The sequence below is a fragment of the Paralichthys olivaceus genome, chromosome 4, assembly GCF_024713975.1.
Source record: "Paralichthys olivaceus isolate ysfri-2021 chromosome 4, ASM2471397v2, whole genome shotgun sequence".
Lineage (NCBI taxonomy): Eukaryota > Metazoa > Chordata > Actinopteri > Pleuronectiformes > Paralichthyidae > Paralichthys > Paralichthys olivaceus.
In genome coordinates, this window is record NC_091096.1 from 4153124 (window position 1) to 4172357 (window position 19234).

Sequence of the window (19234 nt, forward strand, 5' to 3'; positions counted from 1 at the left end):
AACGACACCAGCTCAGAACTTATTTCAGAAAGAGTTTTATTATTTGTAACTACTTAAAAATCCATATGAAATATTTAAGAAGTATAAATAACACACACATTATAAAAGACATTACATGTTATATCAGAGAAAGCTTATTTCCAGAAATCACAGACAGCATCAACAGTATAGCTTCCAATGCACAGGTCCTTTATCATCAATTATTATCAAAGCCACTTAACACTGCCCCCAACGGATATAACATCATGTAAACACTGTAGAAAACACCCATAAAAACATTCATCGTCTCATGTTATTTACATTTGCACTTACAGTATAGCTTATGTAAAAAGTACAGTGCACGATGAAGCTCGGGTCTATTTCGGTGCATTTATTGTCAGCATTGCACTAATTTTAGCTTTAGATACACTTGAATCAGTTCAAACCCTTTCGTGGTTAATGCATCGACGCCGTGGGAGAAAGCATTCGCAGCAGTCCTATTAGTAAGCTTTTCCCTCCACTCTACCAGGGGAGGATTACATCACTGTTTTGTAACCTGCAGGATGACAGAATGGGAGAGAGGCGCAGGGGGCAGGACGTGCAGCTCACTGACTGACTGCAGGGCTTCAGTGTGTCAGCTCCTTATGAGACTCTTAGTGCTTCCACATTGGACCTGAGTAAGTGCATGACACGCGATGCTCAGTGTCAGACACTGAAACGTTTAACACCCGATTCATCCTCCTCCGCCAGGGTTTCATTCACTGCACACATCTTCCTGGACAGCATCCGCCTGCATCCCTTTGCTTTTAGTGCAAATGATGTGAGCCCGCTCCTTGTGCATGGTCCAAAAGGCACCATCTATATAAGATACAATATATAATATAAATGAATTGACATAAATCATCTAAAAAAGTTTATAATGGTGTGAACAAACACATCAGTTTCTTATTCCTCTTTTAGTTTCTATAACAGGATAAATAGCTTCATTCAATCAAATACTTTTTTTCATCCTTTCGAGCAAAACGATGCAAAATATACTTCCAACAGAAACCTGCCCATTATTATGGTTATAAACAGATGCACATATGAGGTAATTTAAGATAAAGTGATGAAAGCAAAGTGAGGACAGAACAGGTAAACATGTACTATTCCATTAAATGTGAATTCAATCTATTCAAAACTTAGTTTGCAATTTATCTGCATTATTAACCCAACCTGCTGCATCTTTTGTTTGGAGTTAAATACAACATGAAGTTTTTTATTTAAGTTGCCAAACATCAAAGTGCTGCATGTTGCATGATTTTAGAGGGACTACCTTTTTAAGCAACAATAGATGGATTAAAATCAATTATCAATTTTCCAAAACAGGTTAAATAACACAATTTCAAATGTTTGCATTATTAGCGTGTCGTATGGACATTAAGTATTTTATAACTTTTTTGCTTTTTTTTAACTACAAATTTCATGCAGTTTATCCAATAACCTTGAAAACAACTTACACAACAACCCTGAAAAAAACTGTTTAAAGTTAAAGCTGACAAATTTGCCTCTAATTTCTTTATAACCTACACTTTAGTGATACATTAACTTCACACAGCCACAATTATTTAAACCTAATTCCAACTGACTGGTTATTATTATTATTATTATTAATATGAATATGTGTCATGACCTGACACCCTGAACTCACCTGTTGCTGCTGTCGCCGCCTCGCGCTCTACAGGTGTCTCCTCGCGACCAGCAGCACGAGCACGGTCAGGTGCAGGGCCGTGCACAGGAAGCTCCTCAGGTGGCCGCGCCCGGACACATGAACCACCTCCGCCCCGGTTCTGTCCCCGGCTCTGTCCCCGGCTCTGTCCCCGCAGCCGCCGGCCGCCCTGCCCTTCTCCAGCTGGTCCCCGATCCTCCGCAGGCGCGACGCCAGCAGCTGCGCCACCGAGCAGGGCGTCGGTGTGCGGCCGCTGAGGGTGCAGTGCCCGGGCAGCAGCAGAGGCTGGTCTGTGGGCAGCCAGCACATCCTGTCTCCTCTGTCTCTCTCTCAGAATATCAGTCTGAACAAGCCTCGTTCTCCTCTCTCATCAAACCTCAACTGTGTTTCTATCCCCCCCTTTCTCTCCCTTTCTCTCTGTCCCTCTCCCTCCTGTATTATTCATTACAGTGTCACGTGATGTGGGGTTTACATCATCTTTTCCCAAAAGAGACATGTGATGGTTAACTGTTGGATCTGATCTGAGTCTTTTGTTATGAGCGGGGACATTGTCTCCTCTCTTTGTCTGCTTTATTTATTTATTATTGTCCAACATGACTCCACGTGCACACATCTGCATGAAACAAATACATATCTGAATGTATTTTCACAGAAATCACCATAAAACCCACTGTGTGTCCAGCCTATAATAAAACTGCGGAATAAATAAATGAGCGGAACTTTTAATTGGCAGCGCTCTGTCGCTCCACGGACTGTTTATAGAGAAGGACATTTGTGTTTTTGGGCGACAGAGCCGAGCCTCGGTTTTCTTTACTTTTTATTTCTGGCTAATAAATCGCGTTTTAACGATTCACATCAAACTAACGTGGAGTTTTGTTGACGATGATTGAGGAACATGGCGGGGGACGAACTTGCTGCGTTCAGGGAGCGTTGGAAACAAGAGCTAACGAGTAGCAAAGGGGAGCAGCGACTTGTTGGTGGTGTTCCAGATCCGTCAGGACAGAGAGACTCGAAAAACAGATATTTTGAAGATTTAAAAAACCTCAACGAGGCTTGTGGACCAGAGGAAGGGGGCTGCACCGAGGGGAGTGGAGGGGGCACGGCCGGAGGAAGAGGGGAAGCGGCGGCAGAGTCAGGGGAGCAGCCGGAGTATGTGTCCATTGCTCGGAGTTTGCTGGACGGAAGGACCGGTCCTCTGCTGGACAGGATCCAGGAGGAGAGGACACGGAGGAAAAGACAGTTTCACAGCAGGACCAGTGTCTGCAGCTCAGCCGAGACACAACAACAACAACAACAACAACAGCCTCAGAGGAAGGTGAAGAGAGAGCTGGTGGATCAACTCATTCAGGACCTGGTATGAGGATGAGGATGATGAGGATGATGATAATGAGGATGAGGATGATGATTGACCAGAATCAGATGAGTTTGTAACGTTTGTTGGATTTCTCTCCTTCGCAGAATGAAGTCGATGACATTCCCTTCTTCGATATTGAGTTGCCGTATGAATTAGCTTCAAAGATCTTCCAGTATCTGGACTGTACTGAGCTGGGCCGGTGTGCACAGGTAAGCTGCTATAATAATATTAATAATGATAATAATAAAGAGAGAGGTGGCAGGAGCGCTGCCGGTGTCCCTCCCTGGTGCTCATGGAAGGGAATGAATGTCAAAAAACTAGAGGAAAACATATGTCCTAAAATAATAAATCCAGGTCAAGGCTTTTATTTAAATGGGATTCAAGCATTATCCTTTTTGTCTCTGTGTCAGGACGTCCTGATGAAGACATAAGCCGATACACGTTGGTGTATTTTAATGCTTGAATCCCTTTGGCCTTTTACTTTATTTAAACCACTTTGAGTGCCTGGATTCTTCATCCCATTATTTTTGGAAGTTTTCCTCTAATATGATACTTTGGGAAAGAAAGCAGCATTTCTTGTTTAAGATAATTATATATTTAAACTATATATATATATATATATATATTTTATGAACAACTGTACCTTTACTTTTGATGTCCCATAGACACTTCTGTGTGCTTGAAACTAAAGAAAACAGTCAATCATAATAATATTGATAATAAACTTTACTCATATACTTTGCTGCTTTACAATAAATGAATAAGCAAACAATAGGCAACAACTGAAAGCAATTTGATCATCACACATTAGAGCACAATTATATGAATACAAATATTACAGATGACAACAAAATAAATGATTAAAATAGTCAAAATAGTTTAAATTTAAAGTAAATAAATAAAAATAAAGTGGTGAGTTCAGACCCCAAGAGCTGAAATAGCATATCTATAAAAATGTGTCTTTAAGAGATCGAGTTGAAAGAGTTGAACAGAAGCAACAATCTGCTTTACACTAAGTCTTCATACTAAATGTTTTTCCCTTTGATTCTGTAAACTCATCACAATGAGTTCTGATGTCTTGTTTCAAGGTTCCAGTAAAGTCTTTAAATTTCAGTAATTTTGCACTTTCCCAATTATGCAGGATTGCTTAGGGCAGCTTAAAAACCGTATGTAACTTAATTTGATATAGATTAGTAAATTAAATCTCATGCCGCCGATCCACAGCGCGAGGTGCACTGAATCCATTTGCCAGCTGGCCGTTCTCGTTAAGCACGAACAAATTAAGTGATGCAAGAATGTAATGTATGCTGACTCAATCCCCTGTCACTCTGCCCAAATCTCCTCCCAGGTGAGCAGGGCGTGGAGAGTCCTTGCAGAGGACAACGTTCTGTGGTTCAAGATGTGCACGAGGGAGGGCTATCAACAGGACGCCAGCGTGTCCGACTCCCCCTGCTGGAAGAGCACGCTGCGAGACTGCAGGAACTCGGCCAGAACCGTGCGCTCCAACTGGAAGGTGAGCTCGAGGTCTTCATCTCCAGTGAATCTGCCACTTCATTACCCAAACACAACACCTGTCCAGATGTTTGTCTTGGACAATTAGTGCAGAGTTCAGCTCACATCAGATGTTTACATTACGCCATACTGGTTGTTTATCGTATTGTGCAACGACGCAGTTTTCAGCCGAGTAATGTTTCTTGCGTAGAATCGAGTGGGATCCATCAGCCAGTTGCAGTTCGAGCTGGGGAAGGTGCTGTGTGACGTCAGCTCCTGTGACAGCTTTGTCTTTGCCGGGTGAGTTTTTATGGAATTAAAAAACACACAGGTCACTTCTGACAAACCGGACCACATCCAAACAGTATTAAGATGTTTGCTTTTTAAGATTCAGTCCTCTGCTGTATTATAAAGCTGCCTGTGGCCTAATAGCTAGTTAATATTATAAAGAGAGATCATGGCTCGGGGAAAAAAAAATTAAAAGAGGAAAAATCTTATTTTTCTTAATGGGTAAAATATGCAAAACATGTTTTATTCTTCACAATTTAGAGTTTAAAGTAATATGTAGTAATTGAGGGAAGACTGTATGAACAGCAGCTAAACTAAAGTAAACCTGCGCTGAAGGAGCTGAGACAGTGATAGATTGTGTGCGGCCCTCAGGAGCCCATCTGGAGACGTGCAGCATCTCCAGGGAGTCATGTGATTAGATTCCCATCAGTCTTTGCTGTGTCTCATTGGAGATTGTTTGTATCTTGTTCATGTTGGCAGATGTAGGACGCGCTGTACAGAAAGAGTCTACACAAAATGAATGTGAACAAACTTTTAACTTAATTCTTTATGTCGTAGCTATTAACAAATTCACAACATCAATACTTTTCCCATTATTTTTTCTTAAAGGGTCATTTATCTCAGTGAATGTAGTTGAATCTGTTTAAAGTTAATCAATAGCAGTTAATCAAGAATGATTCAATTGTATTGAGAAAATCTTATTATGAAATCAGTAGAATGAGATTTGGCTTTTCAAAAGCAACAGGAGACAATCATTCATTGACTGATTGATTAATTATAAATGAATAAGAAGTTTCTCAAAGTTTGTTTTTATTTGTGCGCGTTTTTTTTTCCTGCACATGAAAGTTTTGACACATTTCTTGGATTCAGCATCATCATCCTGCTGATAATTGGCATTGAGGTGATGCACTAATTAAGCGAAAGTGTGTATCCCTATTGTTTACTTCCTGCCAGATTCTGAGATGCCAATGGCACACACACACACACACACACACACACACACACACACACAGACACACACACGTACACCCTCTGCCACATACTCTGTCACTGTGTCACACACTCTGGCTGCGAGGCGGATACTTGCTCAGACATGATGGTATCTGTGGAGGTGGTAACGCCTGCAGTTTGTCGTCTCCCACAGCGAGAGCTCATTGACTCTGGTTAAGCGAGGGTGGGGGGGGGGGGGGGCGGAACAGGAACCCGTTGAGGGGCCACGGGGTGACTCTGTTGTTAGTTGTGGATGCGAGATAAAGACGCCTTTTTTATCACTAACACGAGATGAAGTGAAGCTGTACGGGGAACAGCAGAAGGTCACAGTGTAGTGTGTTGAAGAACTGTAGCTGGATCGACGTCTGACTGCGTGCAGTGTTTTATAATCAATAAAAGGATAGCACAGTAAGTTCTGTTGTGTAACTGAGGCGGCCTCTGTTGACCTCTGCTCTTCACACTTTGGGCCGGTGGTTGGACTTCGAAAGGAATCTGTTGCTTTGCCTTCAGGCTCAGAAAGGTCTCGTTCTGTGGAACATTTAATGAAGTCTGACCTTTCTGCTCAAACAAATAGAAACTTGAAGTTCATGTTACAGAAAGTAGAGGAAGCCATGAAATGCGGCACGTCGTGTCTATCACAGTCTTCCAGAGTGTAAGACGGCCACCTCAAATATCTTGTTCTGCAGCAAATCCTCACATCAGCAGAAGCTGGAGCAAGAAAATGCCTTTTTATTGCCTTAAAAATCGATTTAAACATTTAATAGCTAATCAAAACAGTTGTCCACTAATTTTCTGCCTGTTGACAGATCGAGAAACTGATTTAAACTTCCAGATTTTAATTGTTGTCTGTGAAGTTTGACAAACACGGCCAGTATGTGAGTTAGATGCCTCTAGTTGTGGCATCTCGTGCTGAATTTATTTAACAGTAAATAGTAATTGACACTAGTTCGGAAAATCAGTTAAAATATAAAAGTTAAACCTTCTCAAATGTAAATCAGTCAATAGATCTCTGTAACACAAAAGTGTGGGGTTAAATGTTCCGATGTGTTCCGCCCCAACAACACCCCTGTGGTCCTCCAAAGATCGTGGAAGAAAGATTTCAGAAAAACATCTGAGTGAGTAGATGAGGAAAGTGTGAGAGGGGAAATGATTCAGTGGTGAGAGGATGACGTCAGGTACGACACTCATCGGCCTTTTTTTTGTTCAAATATTTTGTTGAAATCTTTGAGTTGTGTGTGTTTAGTGTGACTCAGTGTTTCTTGTGTGTTTCTCAGGTACACGTCAGGTGACGTGAGGCTGTGGGACACGCTGCACTGGGACTCTAAAGCCTCGTACCTGAAGCCCAACAGCCTGTCAGTGAACACGGAGCCCAGACCACATGTTCTTCACGTCCAAGTCAACAGCACAGTGGCTGCTGCTGCTTATGAAGATGGTGTGTGTGTGTGTGTGTGTGTGTGTGTGTGTGTGTGTGTGTGTGTGTGTGTGTGTGTGTGTGTGTGTGTGTGTGTGTGTGTGTGTGTGTGTGTGTGTGTGTGTTTGTGTGTGTGTGTGTGTGTGTATATGCGAATAAAAGATGCTCCCTGGTGACAGAAAGACGTCACAATCACAAGTGAACAATGGCCCTGAAGTGCAAATCTCATATTTATATTACACTCAGAAAATCCTCATCTTTTAAATAATCAAACTAAAAAAGTGGGTAATCTCTGGTCGCAGCTCTTAAAGCACTCGTGTATTTCACTGTCCTCGGTTCAGGCTGTGTGGACCTGTGGAGCACAGAGACAGGCGGGGAGCCCATCCACCACTACCAGAGCCCAGGGAGGATCCAGGCCCTGGCCCTGAGCACCGACAGCCCCGTCCTGGGCTCCGCGGCCGGGCCTGATGTTCGGCTCGACTGCGCAGACGATCGAGGCTACTGGAGGACGATCTGCCAGACTCGGCTGCCTAAGACTGTGAGTCAGACAGATGAATTCCTCTGATGCTGATGTGTTATTAGTTTAATTAATAGGTTTTGATTCGCACGTTTTCTTCTTCACGACTTTCATCTGGAAATGTCTCGGTTTATGTGAGAAATAACGAAGGAAGCATTCGACGACCATGACTGATTCCACATGTTATAGCTGTGGAAGGATATTGTGGTTATGTTAAAATGACTAATGATTTATTTGATCAGAGTTATTTTTAGTTAAAAATTAGTATTTTCAGCTTGTCTGATTGGAAAAAAAACACATTTCATTAACAGTAATTTAAGTATGTTTTTGGATATAAATATGTCACCTTCGGGATCGTGGAAATTGTGGAAGCTACAGCATTTACAATAACAAATATTTGATCAGGGTTGGAAACTAAAAATCTGTATGTATAATAGTTATATGCATACAAAGAGTGATATTGAGTTAAATTGTTGGATGTACATGTTACCGCAGCATGAGAAATGTAAACTGTTTGCCCATTGTGTCTGTGCGGCAGGTAGACAGCCTGGTCATGGTGCCAGGCCGGGTTCAGCAAAGCCCGCTGGCGGCTCTGGCAGCAGGAGACTCTGTGCACCTGCTCGACCCGCGAGCCGACGAGCCGCGGACGCTCCACTCAGTCTATGGACATCCGGTCACATGCCTGGATGCCTCCGACTCCCATGTTGCTCTCGGGGTGAAGCGCTCAGGCTGGGCAATGCACGACGGAGGCAACAAGGTGAGTTCGATGCAATGAAATATTGACCTGTAGCCTCATATCTTCACCATCTCGGAAAATGTTCCATGACATAAAAAGTTGTCTCTTGTTGCACAATGTGCTACAACATTTAATTATGTTATGATTCTTTAATCTGTACAACCCAAGCTAAAATAATGTCGTCAATAAATATATTAAATATATTAAATTGTGTAATTTCTTTCATAAAACATAGTCTCAATTCAACAAGTTCAACACTTAAAAAAAGTAATTCAATATTAATAGATAGAAATCTAGATTTTATAAATACATTAAAAAGAATAAGACGAAAACACAGATGTGCTGAGTTTTACAGGAGGCAGAAAACAAATGTGTATTTCTTTATAAAATTGGATTTGCGGCGTCATTTCAGTGTTAATTGAAGTAAAAGCTGCCTCCAGCTCACAAACTGACAAACTGATGATTATCTGCTTCATTGTGAACGACTCTCGTATTATGAAATAATGATCTAGTGGTTGTGTGTTAATGGAAGTGATGGAGCTGTATCAAGGCGTTTTTTAGAGAAAACTAAACACAGAGCAAACTTCTCAGTAATTTACATTAAAAGTTTTATCTGATTGGAATTAAAGATGCAGCAAAAACAAAGACAGTTTCTTAAAGACATCTCATCTGTGTAAATGTAAACAGTCACACTTACTCTGTGCCCCCTTAGACCCCCTGGGTTCCCATTAGAAATGAATGTGATGCCAGTTTAAATAGCAACAGGTTCACCTTGGGCCCTGCTCCTAATTACTACAACCTTCAAGTGTCCTTAATTGTCCCTAATAAAGTCTCGTCCCCTGAGCTGCATCTGTTTGTTTCTAATAATGTTGTGTTTCTAAGGACCCTGTGCACCTAATTGACTCTTGAGGCTTTACTTAGAAAGTACAAGGAGCCATGAGACAAACGGTTCTGTTGGGATCGTGAAGCAAATGTGTAGAAGTTACTACTCTTCATCAAATTCTCTTTTTTAAATTTAATGGATGAGAAATGATGAATTCAGCTCCAGGGATATTTTCCCTTTACATTATATTTTGCTCAGTTCACAGCTTGTGCAGAGACGGGAGCGGTGGTAGCTTTGCACACATGTGGCCTGCGTGTGTGAGCAGCGATCTGTTTTTAGATTGACAGGTCTTTGGCTGAGCTGCTGCACTGACGTCACTCGTATTGAAAAAATAAATTCTGCTGCAGCAAACACAGATCCAAAGCACCACATGGTGGACAGAGGGGAGAGTAGCACTGAGAGGTATAATGGCCTCACAAAACAAAGCTGTCAATTAATTAAGGTTACAGTCAAGTAAAGTTATAACTTCAGTATTGTTTGAACTGTTTTTACTGGACTCTGTATGAAAATCTATATTTTGTATTACTCAAACCATTATTTAATTTTATGGTTGATTTAATAATTTAATAATAGTTGAAAATGTTTTAATCATTCTTCAAAATAAATTATCTTTTATACATTTTTAATTCCAGTTTCTCTTATTTGAGACCTTTTCTGTTATATTAATTAAAGAAATGTTCATTTTAAACCACTTATTGATTATCGATGAATGCTGATAATTCGGACATTTTAGAGATTTAAAAAATACTCATTAGTTATTCCTCAGTTAACATTTTATCCCAAGGATTCAAGTATAATCCCAAACATTGTTGTTTGTATTTTACTTTCTGGACGTACTTTTAGTTTTGGCAGCAGTTGCTCTTCCAGCCGTCCAACATGTGGACTCTCTAAATTACTGAATTCCCACATTGGAGCTTTCCTACGTTTTCTTGTCCAATGTATTAAGAAGTTTGTGGCTTTTTTTTCTCGTCGTCTTAGAAAACGAAAAATATCTTTTTGCCACAGAAAACCAATTAATCATTGAACGTTTTCAGTTTTGTCTTGACTTGATTTTTATCTCCAGAATGAAAACATCCAAAGCTTATAAATAGAAAGTCTTATAATAAACGTTTCATTGTAGATTCAGTTTCTTGTCTTTAAAACTTTATTGTTTCCATAGTGACGTGAGCCCAGACTCTCATATAAATTATACGAGATTCGCATGCGTCTCTTACTAATTAAAATATTTTACAAATTTAATTAACCTGTCTGTCACTCCTGTCACACTTCTAACAGCGATGTCTTTCTCTAAAGATGAGATTGATCGGCGATGCCAGAGTTTTTTTTTTTTATTAGAAAACATATGCTTCATTAAAATCTGTCAAAATGTACGAAGGTATCATCCTCTCACACCTTTTTTTTTTTTTCCTATGAAGTGATATATTTTCCTCTCCAGCATTTTAACTTTGGATGAACTCGACCACATTGTCATGTTTTTGTTAACTTGACTCAGACTCGTTGGTTCTCACTGATTCTGCTGCAGCTTTGTTTTATAAAAGCAGAGTGTGTGTGTGTGTGTGTGTGTGTGTGTGTGTGTGTGTGTGTGTGTGTGTGTGTGTGTGTGTGTGTGTGTGTGTGTGTGTGTGTGTGTGTGTGTGTGTGTGTGTGTGTGTGTGTGTGTGTGTGTGTGTGGTTGAAGCCAGTCTCCAGATCCTCATTACTACTCGCCTCGTTCTTTGCCAGTGGACCGGCAGCACCCAGGCATCCACCCAGCTTGTGTCTGGCCATTCAACACAAGCTGGCATCTCCCCTGTCAAACTGTCCGTACACTGTAGTGGATCTACCACAGAGGGCTGGATGATGGATGGATGGATGGTTGGATGTACAGTATATGCATATGTGCTATACTGAAACTGTATGTCTGGACATTAAGGACTTCTTAAAGCATAAATGTGTGTGAGTGTGTGCATGGGTGGATTTGCACCAAACGTGGTGGGTGTATTTCTTGGTCGGGAATCTCCAGTTGATTGAATTTTGGAGCTGATCGGTCTAAGGCCACAGTCAAGCTCAACACATTTTCCAACATATCTCTGCAAATAGTTGAGAGACAATCTAAAGCTCACATGAAGAAGTCAGACAATGACGTCACGCGTAGTTAAAAGGTGCGTTTTTCGAAGTATCTCTGCATCCTGTTGGACTAAAATCTGCAAACAGAAAGATTTGATAATCTTATTCTGATCGACCAATCACTGCGCTGAACTTGTCGCAGCGGACAGCACGACTTCTTATCTGCAAAACCAGATTGGAAGCAAAGCTTAATATTAACCATTGTGTGTAATCTAGCATTTGTGGGTTCTGCCTTGTGGCCGTTACCTCGATAACAACGAATTATAACATCTAGTGAGCGTCTTTAATGTGAGTGGAGGGAACCTACAACCTGAGGCAGTAACTGTCGTTTGCTGTGAATAAGCAAGTTTGGGACTCGGTTTCTGTGCAAATACTAAATGACATGATGCCACAAACCTGCCTGTTGTTGTGTGTTTGGTCCAATGAGGTAATCTCTGTTTGTCCACATGGTCTCTGAACCAAGTGTTGCTCTGACTCCATGTTTGCTCAGATGTGGGTGTTTGTGCCACGGAGAGCAAACAGTCTGCAGGTTTTTACCTCAAACTGTTCATCTCAGCGGGTTAGTTTCACCAGTGAGTTCCTCCTCTCTGCTCCAGGGAGCTTCCATCAGCTGATGGAGTCTGTGGATGGAGTGAAACCCTGCAGACGGTTTTTTCCACTCCTGGTCTATTTAAGATGAATTATCGGGTTGACCGAAATGTGTTCAAATATGATGTACTAGGTCTTAACTTCATTTAGATACATAACTAAGTATTAGTTTCATAGAATATTTTCTTTTGAGAGTTGTTTTAAGATATAGTGTGTAACGATATTAGAGGATACGTTCAGGGACTATTCCTTCATATCTGTTGTATTTGACACACGTCACATTCAATTCATTATAATCCTAAAAGGTCATAAATGGAACTTTTTTAAACCTGCAGAAACCCTGATTAAAAGCCAAGTCCATTTCTACTCTTTGGCCAAATGTGCTCAGGCTTCGGCAGCATGAAAGGTTTTTCTTCGGTGCGCTGCAGTAATTGCCAAACATTTAATCTTTAAATAGCAAAGAGAGTAATTACATTAACATCCCAGCACAAGCCACCATTAGAGTTTCCTTTGTCTTAAAGCCTCGCTGGGCCTCCAGCGAATGCATTAACGTAACGACTCCTCCATCGTGATGCTCATGATGATTCTTCATCAAAATATTCTGCTGCTGCCAATATTACAACAAAACAAATCTTTTGATTCCCTCAGTGACGTTAATTCATTTTAGTCGGCAAAGTGGGCTGATATTTAATAAGGAGTAATGATTCATTGACAACAGCAGCCTGAACCTCGATTCTGAACCCCCCCCCTCCCCCCCTCCTCGTCCACGTCTCCTCTGTTGTCCAAATCCTATCAAGCTGTCATTTCAAAGTCCGGTGTGATTTGGGCTTTGCCCCAGGGTGGTACACAATTAAAGCTGCGCTTGGAACAAATAAGGGACACATAAAAACTGCTGGCTCCTCCTCAAGGCTGACATCATGCCTCGTCTTTTCTCTTCCTTCAAATTTCTTTATCTCTCGCTCTCTCACTTTCTGTCTGTCCCTTTCTCTCCCACCTTCTCCCTCCCTCCCTCCCTCCGTTCCATTTCTTTATGGCTTTAATTATTCAAAGACGATTCTTGCCTGGCGGCCATCCTGTTTGTTCTGTCTCATTTGGATGAGAAAACACCGGCCGCTAATTGACCAATTAGGCCGGCTCCAGATGACATCATTGTAACTTGCGGAGAAGAAAAGTTTCGCTGCAGCCGTCGAGCCAGAGGCGATGATGTGCTCCTCTGACTGTAACTGAAGTTTGCCCTCAGGTTGAACCCCCCATCCTCACTTCAGCTTAAATGTTTAAGTGTTGCTCTGCATTTAATTAACTGACGAGGCTTCGCTGCAGGGAGTTATATTAGAGTGTTTAATGATTTATCATTGGCTTGTGTCCAGTATCGTCACCTCTATCTCCGTGAGTGGTGTCGTATTGTTCAGGTGGAAAGAATTAGCAGGTAGGAATTTGGAATTTTGCAAGTTTTAATACACCGGCAGTGAACTGGAGTTTGTGTGCGTGTGTCCATTAATCCAAGATAATATTCTAAACCACTGCTGCGCCCGTGCTTCTGATTGTGATCCAGCATTTAGCAGATGATAAACCTTTGGCTTCAGTGGGCAGCTGTAATTAAAATGGAAAAAAGGATTTAAGGGATATTATCTGAAATAAAATGCAGCTCTGAGCAGAGTTTGTTTTGGAGCCATACAGGATTTGAGATAAAAGGAAAAAGTCACACTTCTAACTTTCAGCTTTAATTTGAGTGTTTTTTTTTTTGTCGGATGAATGTTGTAGGATTTGGAAACGGACCATCATCCATGACAATGACCTGACAGTTAATTTGGTTTGTTTGTTCGTCAGCAGGATTTGGCAAAAACTTTTTTTTTACTCAAAACTTGGTGGAAGGATGAAACATGGGCCAAGAAAGACTCCAAAGAATGTTGGTGTGAATCCAAAAGATGGCGATAGGTCAATTTCTTTTCTTTCTCTTCCCTTAAAATAGTTATTTTGACATTCACCCATTTCCCAGGGAATAATTCATGGACCTTGAAGAAGAAATCAGGCACAGTTAGAGGACTGACTTTTGCGTTTGGGCTTGGACTGGATAAATGCCAGATTTTCACGCGTGTTCTCTCGTCTTAGATCCACATCTACAGCCTGGAGACGGGCAAACCCGCCGGGTGTGTCGGTGGCTCGCCGGGAGACTTCACCTGCATCAACCTGAGGGACTCCGCTCCTCACCTGCTGGTGTGCGGAAACAAGGACAGGAGGTAAGACGCATTCAGACACAGATGGACGAAACACTTCGATCGTGCGTACGGGCTGAATCTCCCAATAACGATAATACACATCCCAAATGGCTGAATCTGAGCCAGGAACTTTAGCTGTTATTAGTTTTCTCACAGTCACACCTGAAGCGGGAAGCTGAGGCTACTTGCAGCGGAAAACAGGTGTTTGGAAAATGTGTGAGAAGTAAAAGCTCTTGTGCATTATTCACACGTCTCAGTCTGCGTTGCCTTGGAAAATAAAAAAGCATTGAATAGCTCAGTGTAGAAGAAAGAGAAGAGGTATTGAAATACTCAGATGTGCAGCTTCTGCTCTTCAATAGAAATGTTGCCTTTGTTACCTGGAATGCTTTAGAAGAAGAAAATCTGTCCATCTTGATTTCATCCGACAACACACAAATCCACGCGTGTGTGCACACACTTGCCACATCGCTAACCTGCCTCTCCAGATGAGGAGAAAACGCATAAAGGACCCATTCTCATCTATTCTGCCCTTGTTAGCGGGAGCGGCAGTGCATGAGCTGGCAGGAAAGGAAAAATCCCTGGCACGTCCTCGACCAAAGCCGCCCCCGCTGTGTCTATTCAACACCGAATCCATCTGGCTGTTAAGTAGTTGGCGTAAAGCGAAAGACAGACCACATTATTTTGTTTAGTTTCTGTTGTTTTTCTTCTCTTTTTACTGAGCAACCGTGCACAGACACAAACACGCTTGGTTAAAGATGCTCTATGATGCCAAAAGGAAATGTTTGACATTGTTTATATTCTAGAAGAAATAATTGAACGGCAGCATTTGAATGAAGAATTCAAATGGTTGTTTTTTGGCCAGAGCGTCAGTTGAGTCTTTATCCAACTGCTTTGTGGTTTTTTTGTTGTTGTTGGTTTCTTTCTGAGAGATGTGTAGCTTTGTTCAGAGACACACACACACACACACACACACACACACACACACACCCCCCAGCTTGGCTCTTCCACTTTGGCCCCGGCTGATGCAGAGCACAGTCGAGGACAAATGGAAATCGGTGATACTGAGGGACAGTGGGCGATCTTGGCCCTCCAACACTGTGGCTTCAGGCCAAAGCCTAATACATCCTTTCTTTTGGTCCAAATGAGTTTTGTCCCTCTGTTGTTTTTTTGTTGTTGAGCTCCTGGGAGCGAAGGATGGATCCTGGTAACGTCTGGAACGAGGCCAGAGCTGCACGGACAGGAAAGATAAGGGCAAAGAGCGAGGTTGGATTCAAATAGGAGAGAGGGGGAAATGAGTAAGTGTATAATACCTGTGGCTATCGCTCACTTATCATAATGCAGGACTGCACTTCTTGAGTCCAGCCGTGGGACCAGTTTCCTCACATCTTCGACTTGTCTCCAATGTGATGCTGGCGGCTCGACTATGGAAGGTCTGTCCCGCACGTTGGTCCAGACTGTTTTGTTTTTCCTTTACTGCCCTCAAGGGTCAACAGTTTAATTTGTCCACTTCTGTCTTCGATTCAAGTGTTTGGAGTTTTTTTTTTTTTTTTTTTCTAGAGCTTGACTGATTTATTGGCCAACACTACATTCGTCAAAACAACTATGTGGTTCAGGGTCAAAATGCCACGACATCCTTGTCCTGGCTGAAAGCTGCAGGCACAAGAATGTGAATGCAGAAGTAAGCATCCAGATGTTGATGTGTCAGATAGATTTCTATCTTCAGTATTGTCAGTCGGGCTGAAATTCTGTCATTGAATTCGGTTTATTTGGTTCATTCCTTGGTCTTGTCCAGATTGTAGATTGCAGGATAGAAGTTGATGAAACCTGAAGCAGTTTAGTGTCATTGTGCGTTTCAACATGTGTAATAATTTTGCACCACAGTTTTGCATCAAAGATCCATCCTGTCCGATCTTATGCCTCCAATCCTTTGAGGGTCGGGGGCTGGAGCCAATCCCAGCTGACATTGCGCGAGAGGCGGGTACGTCCTGGACAGACTGCCGGTCTATTACGACGTAGAGGGACGAAACAACGATTCTCAAACACAATCCTCCGTGTATTATCGTAAACCTCTCGTCCGTCTGTAGAAAACAGTTCAGGAGTTAGACGAGCATCTTCCACTCTGCTATTATTACACAGATCTCCTGATTAATGAAGAGGAGTCTGGCCACTGACAGCTCACCGATGACCGAGTCGCCTCCAGATTTATGGTTCCCTGCGGTCTGCCAGAAATGTCCGGTCCTCATTGTTGAAATGTGCTCCTCCATCACGTAAAGCCACTAAGCACAAGAAACCAACAAGTCCCATTTAGCCATTTAACTCTGATTCTTGTTTTTTTTTTTTTTTTAATTGGAGACGGAAATGAAATCTGTCCCCGGAGTGAATTGGATTATGGTAATGAGGTCTTGGAAGAGGGTTGAGCCTGGATAGAGTCATGTCCTGGATCCTCTCTGCTGCAATAAAGCCACAGTGACAACAGATGGAGCTCAAGCTCCCCTGGGCTCGTGTTGCTCATGAAACCCAACAAAAAGAGAAATCTCCCTCTAACACAATTACTAATTACTCAATAACTGAAAGGAGGAAAGTAATCAGAGTAATTATAGAATAGCATCTAACACAAGTGTTTCATGTCAAGATGAAAAACAAATATCTCAATCAGAATATTTACTAGAATACGAAACATCGGTAATTCAACTCAGAAGAAAGATAGACGAATATTTGAACAGGTTTCTCGTGTTTTTTGTAAACTTAGCTCAGAGAAATGATGCGTTTCTTCGGATCAGTCAGTAAATAGAGCAGGAACTAAAGTCTACAGTGAAACATCTGCTTCAGCCTTTATTTGTCTTTGGTCCCTCAACTGGATTCTTGAAAAGTTCTCATGCTTGCTTCCTTCTAAAATAAGAATAGTGTCCTTTTGTCTGTAAATGAATGCACTCTTTGACAAACTGTTCCCTCTTGTGCACTCTCGGTATGAGATCTCCGCCTCTGTTGGCAGGAAGTAAAATCCAAAATGACCACGCTCCACTGGAGATGACTGATACTATTGTCCTCACTTTGATTATTATGCATTTGTTGTCTTCACTCTGAAAACCACTTAGTGTAAAATCATCATGTGTCATCACAAAGCTGCGCCTGACAACACCTAGAACACAAACATCTTGTGACCAGACTTATAGAAATCATACGGTGAAAATAAGAACCACACGTGTTGTTCCGCGCTGTCTTTCAGGGTGAGGGTCTTTGACCTGCGAGCCGGCTCCTCCGTGGCGTCCCTGTACGCTCACCACTTGGGCGTGACGTCGGTGCAGGCGGACGACTGGAAGATCGTGAGCGGCGGAGGCGAGGGATTGGTGTGTGTGTGGGAGCTGAGGATGGGAGCGAAGCTGTGGGAGATGCACAACAGGTGAGAGAACAGAAAAGATTTCACAGATCTGATTCTGTATCTGCTTCTCTGTTTCTTTCTTATTGTCTCAGGTGAATGATGATGTTTATTTTATGGCATCGCAGCGATTCATGTTATGAAACGCAGCTTGCATGTCGGTCACATTTGGAAAACTATTTCCTACCACAACCACATGATCCTGAATGAAAAATTGAAAATGTGAATTTATTGTTTGAACTTTTTATTCACTCTTCGATGTTTCACTTTAAAAATCATATTTGCTTTTAAATAGTTTCTTGTTGTTTGAAAGGTGCTATATAAATAAAGTTTATTATTAAAACAGCAGTGATGTGATGGATGTGTCGTGTACTGAAGCTGTTGTTTTGCACCTCGCAGGCATCCTGTCAGACATGTGCGCTTCAACGCCAGCACCCTGGTAACAGCCAACATCCCAGACGACAAGTCGCCGCGAGGGGCCTGCATCACCGACGATGACCTCACAGCTCACCGCAGGTCGCTCATCTCACTCCCACACTTCTTCTTCTTCTGATTCTTTTTTTAGTCTTGATCTCTTCTCTACATCCACCTCGCAACTCCCACAGGATGATAAAAGCTCCTTGATTTAGACATTCAGTCAGTGAATCAAGTGTTTCTCTGAACCACAGGTTCACAAAACAGAGAGAAAACTGCATATTTTAGCATAAAGACCAGAAACGGGTCGAGGGAATTAAATCCACCCACCAGCAGCTCTCTGTTATCTCTTGTTTATTTCACATTTGCAAAACTTTACACGTTGTTTCTTCTATTGAAGAAATGTTTTTCGATTAGTGAGCTTTAGAGGTTAGTGAGCTTTCCTCTAGTTTGCTTGATTGTAAAAGTTCTGCAAAGTTAAAAAGCTCAGAGTCTGTGCTATAAGAAGCTCCCCTCCCCCACAGAAAACACTGAAGCTCCCGAAACACCTCGTCAGTCTTTCATCTGATACTTCAGCATCATTGTGATGTCACGTGAAATCACAATACCCCATAATATTCACCTAGCAGCTCGTCTGTGGACAGTTTAAGGAAAGTGATGTTTCCTGAAACATTAGATCATGAAAACCTTAAAGTCATGAAGCGTCCACTTTGAAAAGTGAAATGAGGTGTTGATGTTTTTCGTTTCTTCTATGGTTTAGACACCGGGGAGTCATCTGCCACTACGACTTCTCCGAGGACGCGCTGTCTCAGGATCACATCCTGCCCATCTGCAGGTCCGACTACAAAGAATCCTACGGCTACAACTACAACATCGGTCTGACGGTTCCTTACGACCGACTGTCCGGCTCCCATCCATCACACTGACACGCATTTGATCGCTATGGTCAAATCAAGCTTTGTAATATTTGCTAATATGTTTATTATCGGAAATGTTTGCTTTACATTGCAGAGTTCAGATGCTGCACACGATCACAACCTTTTAAATCATTACTGTAAAATTTAATATTTTTTAAATGAAGTCTAGCTCCCTGGATTTTTAATCAATGTCGCTGTACAACATAAATAAAAAAAGTTATATTTCTACCTCATTTTGGTTCAATCATTTTTTTTAACAA

General features: G+C 41.9%; 1 protein-coding gene and 1 long non-coding RNA gene across 2 annotated transcripts; one reads left to right on the forward strand and one right to left on the reverse strand.

The window, feature by feature from the left end:
- Positions 1-19: 19 nt before the first annotated feature.
- Positions 20-1810, reverse strand: LOC138407437 (uncharacterized). The gene is made up of 2 exons (XR_011240844.1): positions 1670-1810; positions 20-837 (listed from the first exon to the last, which is right to left on the reverse strand). It is a non-coding gene; the product is annotated as an uncharacterized lncRNA (long non-coding RNA).
- Positions 1811-2421: 611 nt separating this feature from the next.
- Positions 2422-19207, forward strand: fbxw8 (F-box and WD repeat domain containing 8). Its single transcript, XM_069523366.1, has 11 exons — positions 2422-3041; positions 3146-3250; positions 4390-4554; positions 4744-4832; positions 7085-7242; positions 7563-7759; positions 8277-8495; positions 14161-14288; positions 17494-17667; positions 18043-18159; positions 18818-19207. The coding sequence occupies exons 1-11, from the start codon at positions 2583-2585 to the stop codon at positions 18981-18983; spliced, it is 1977 nt and encodes a 658-aa protein (XP_069379467.1). The 5' UTR covers positions 2422-2582; the 3' UTR covers positions 18984-19207.
- The last annotated feature ends 27 nt before the right edge of the window (positions 19208-19234 follow it).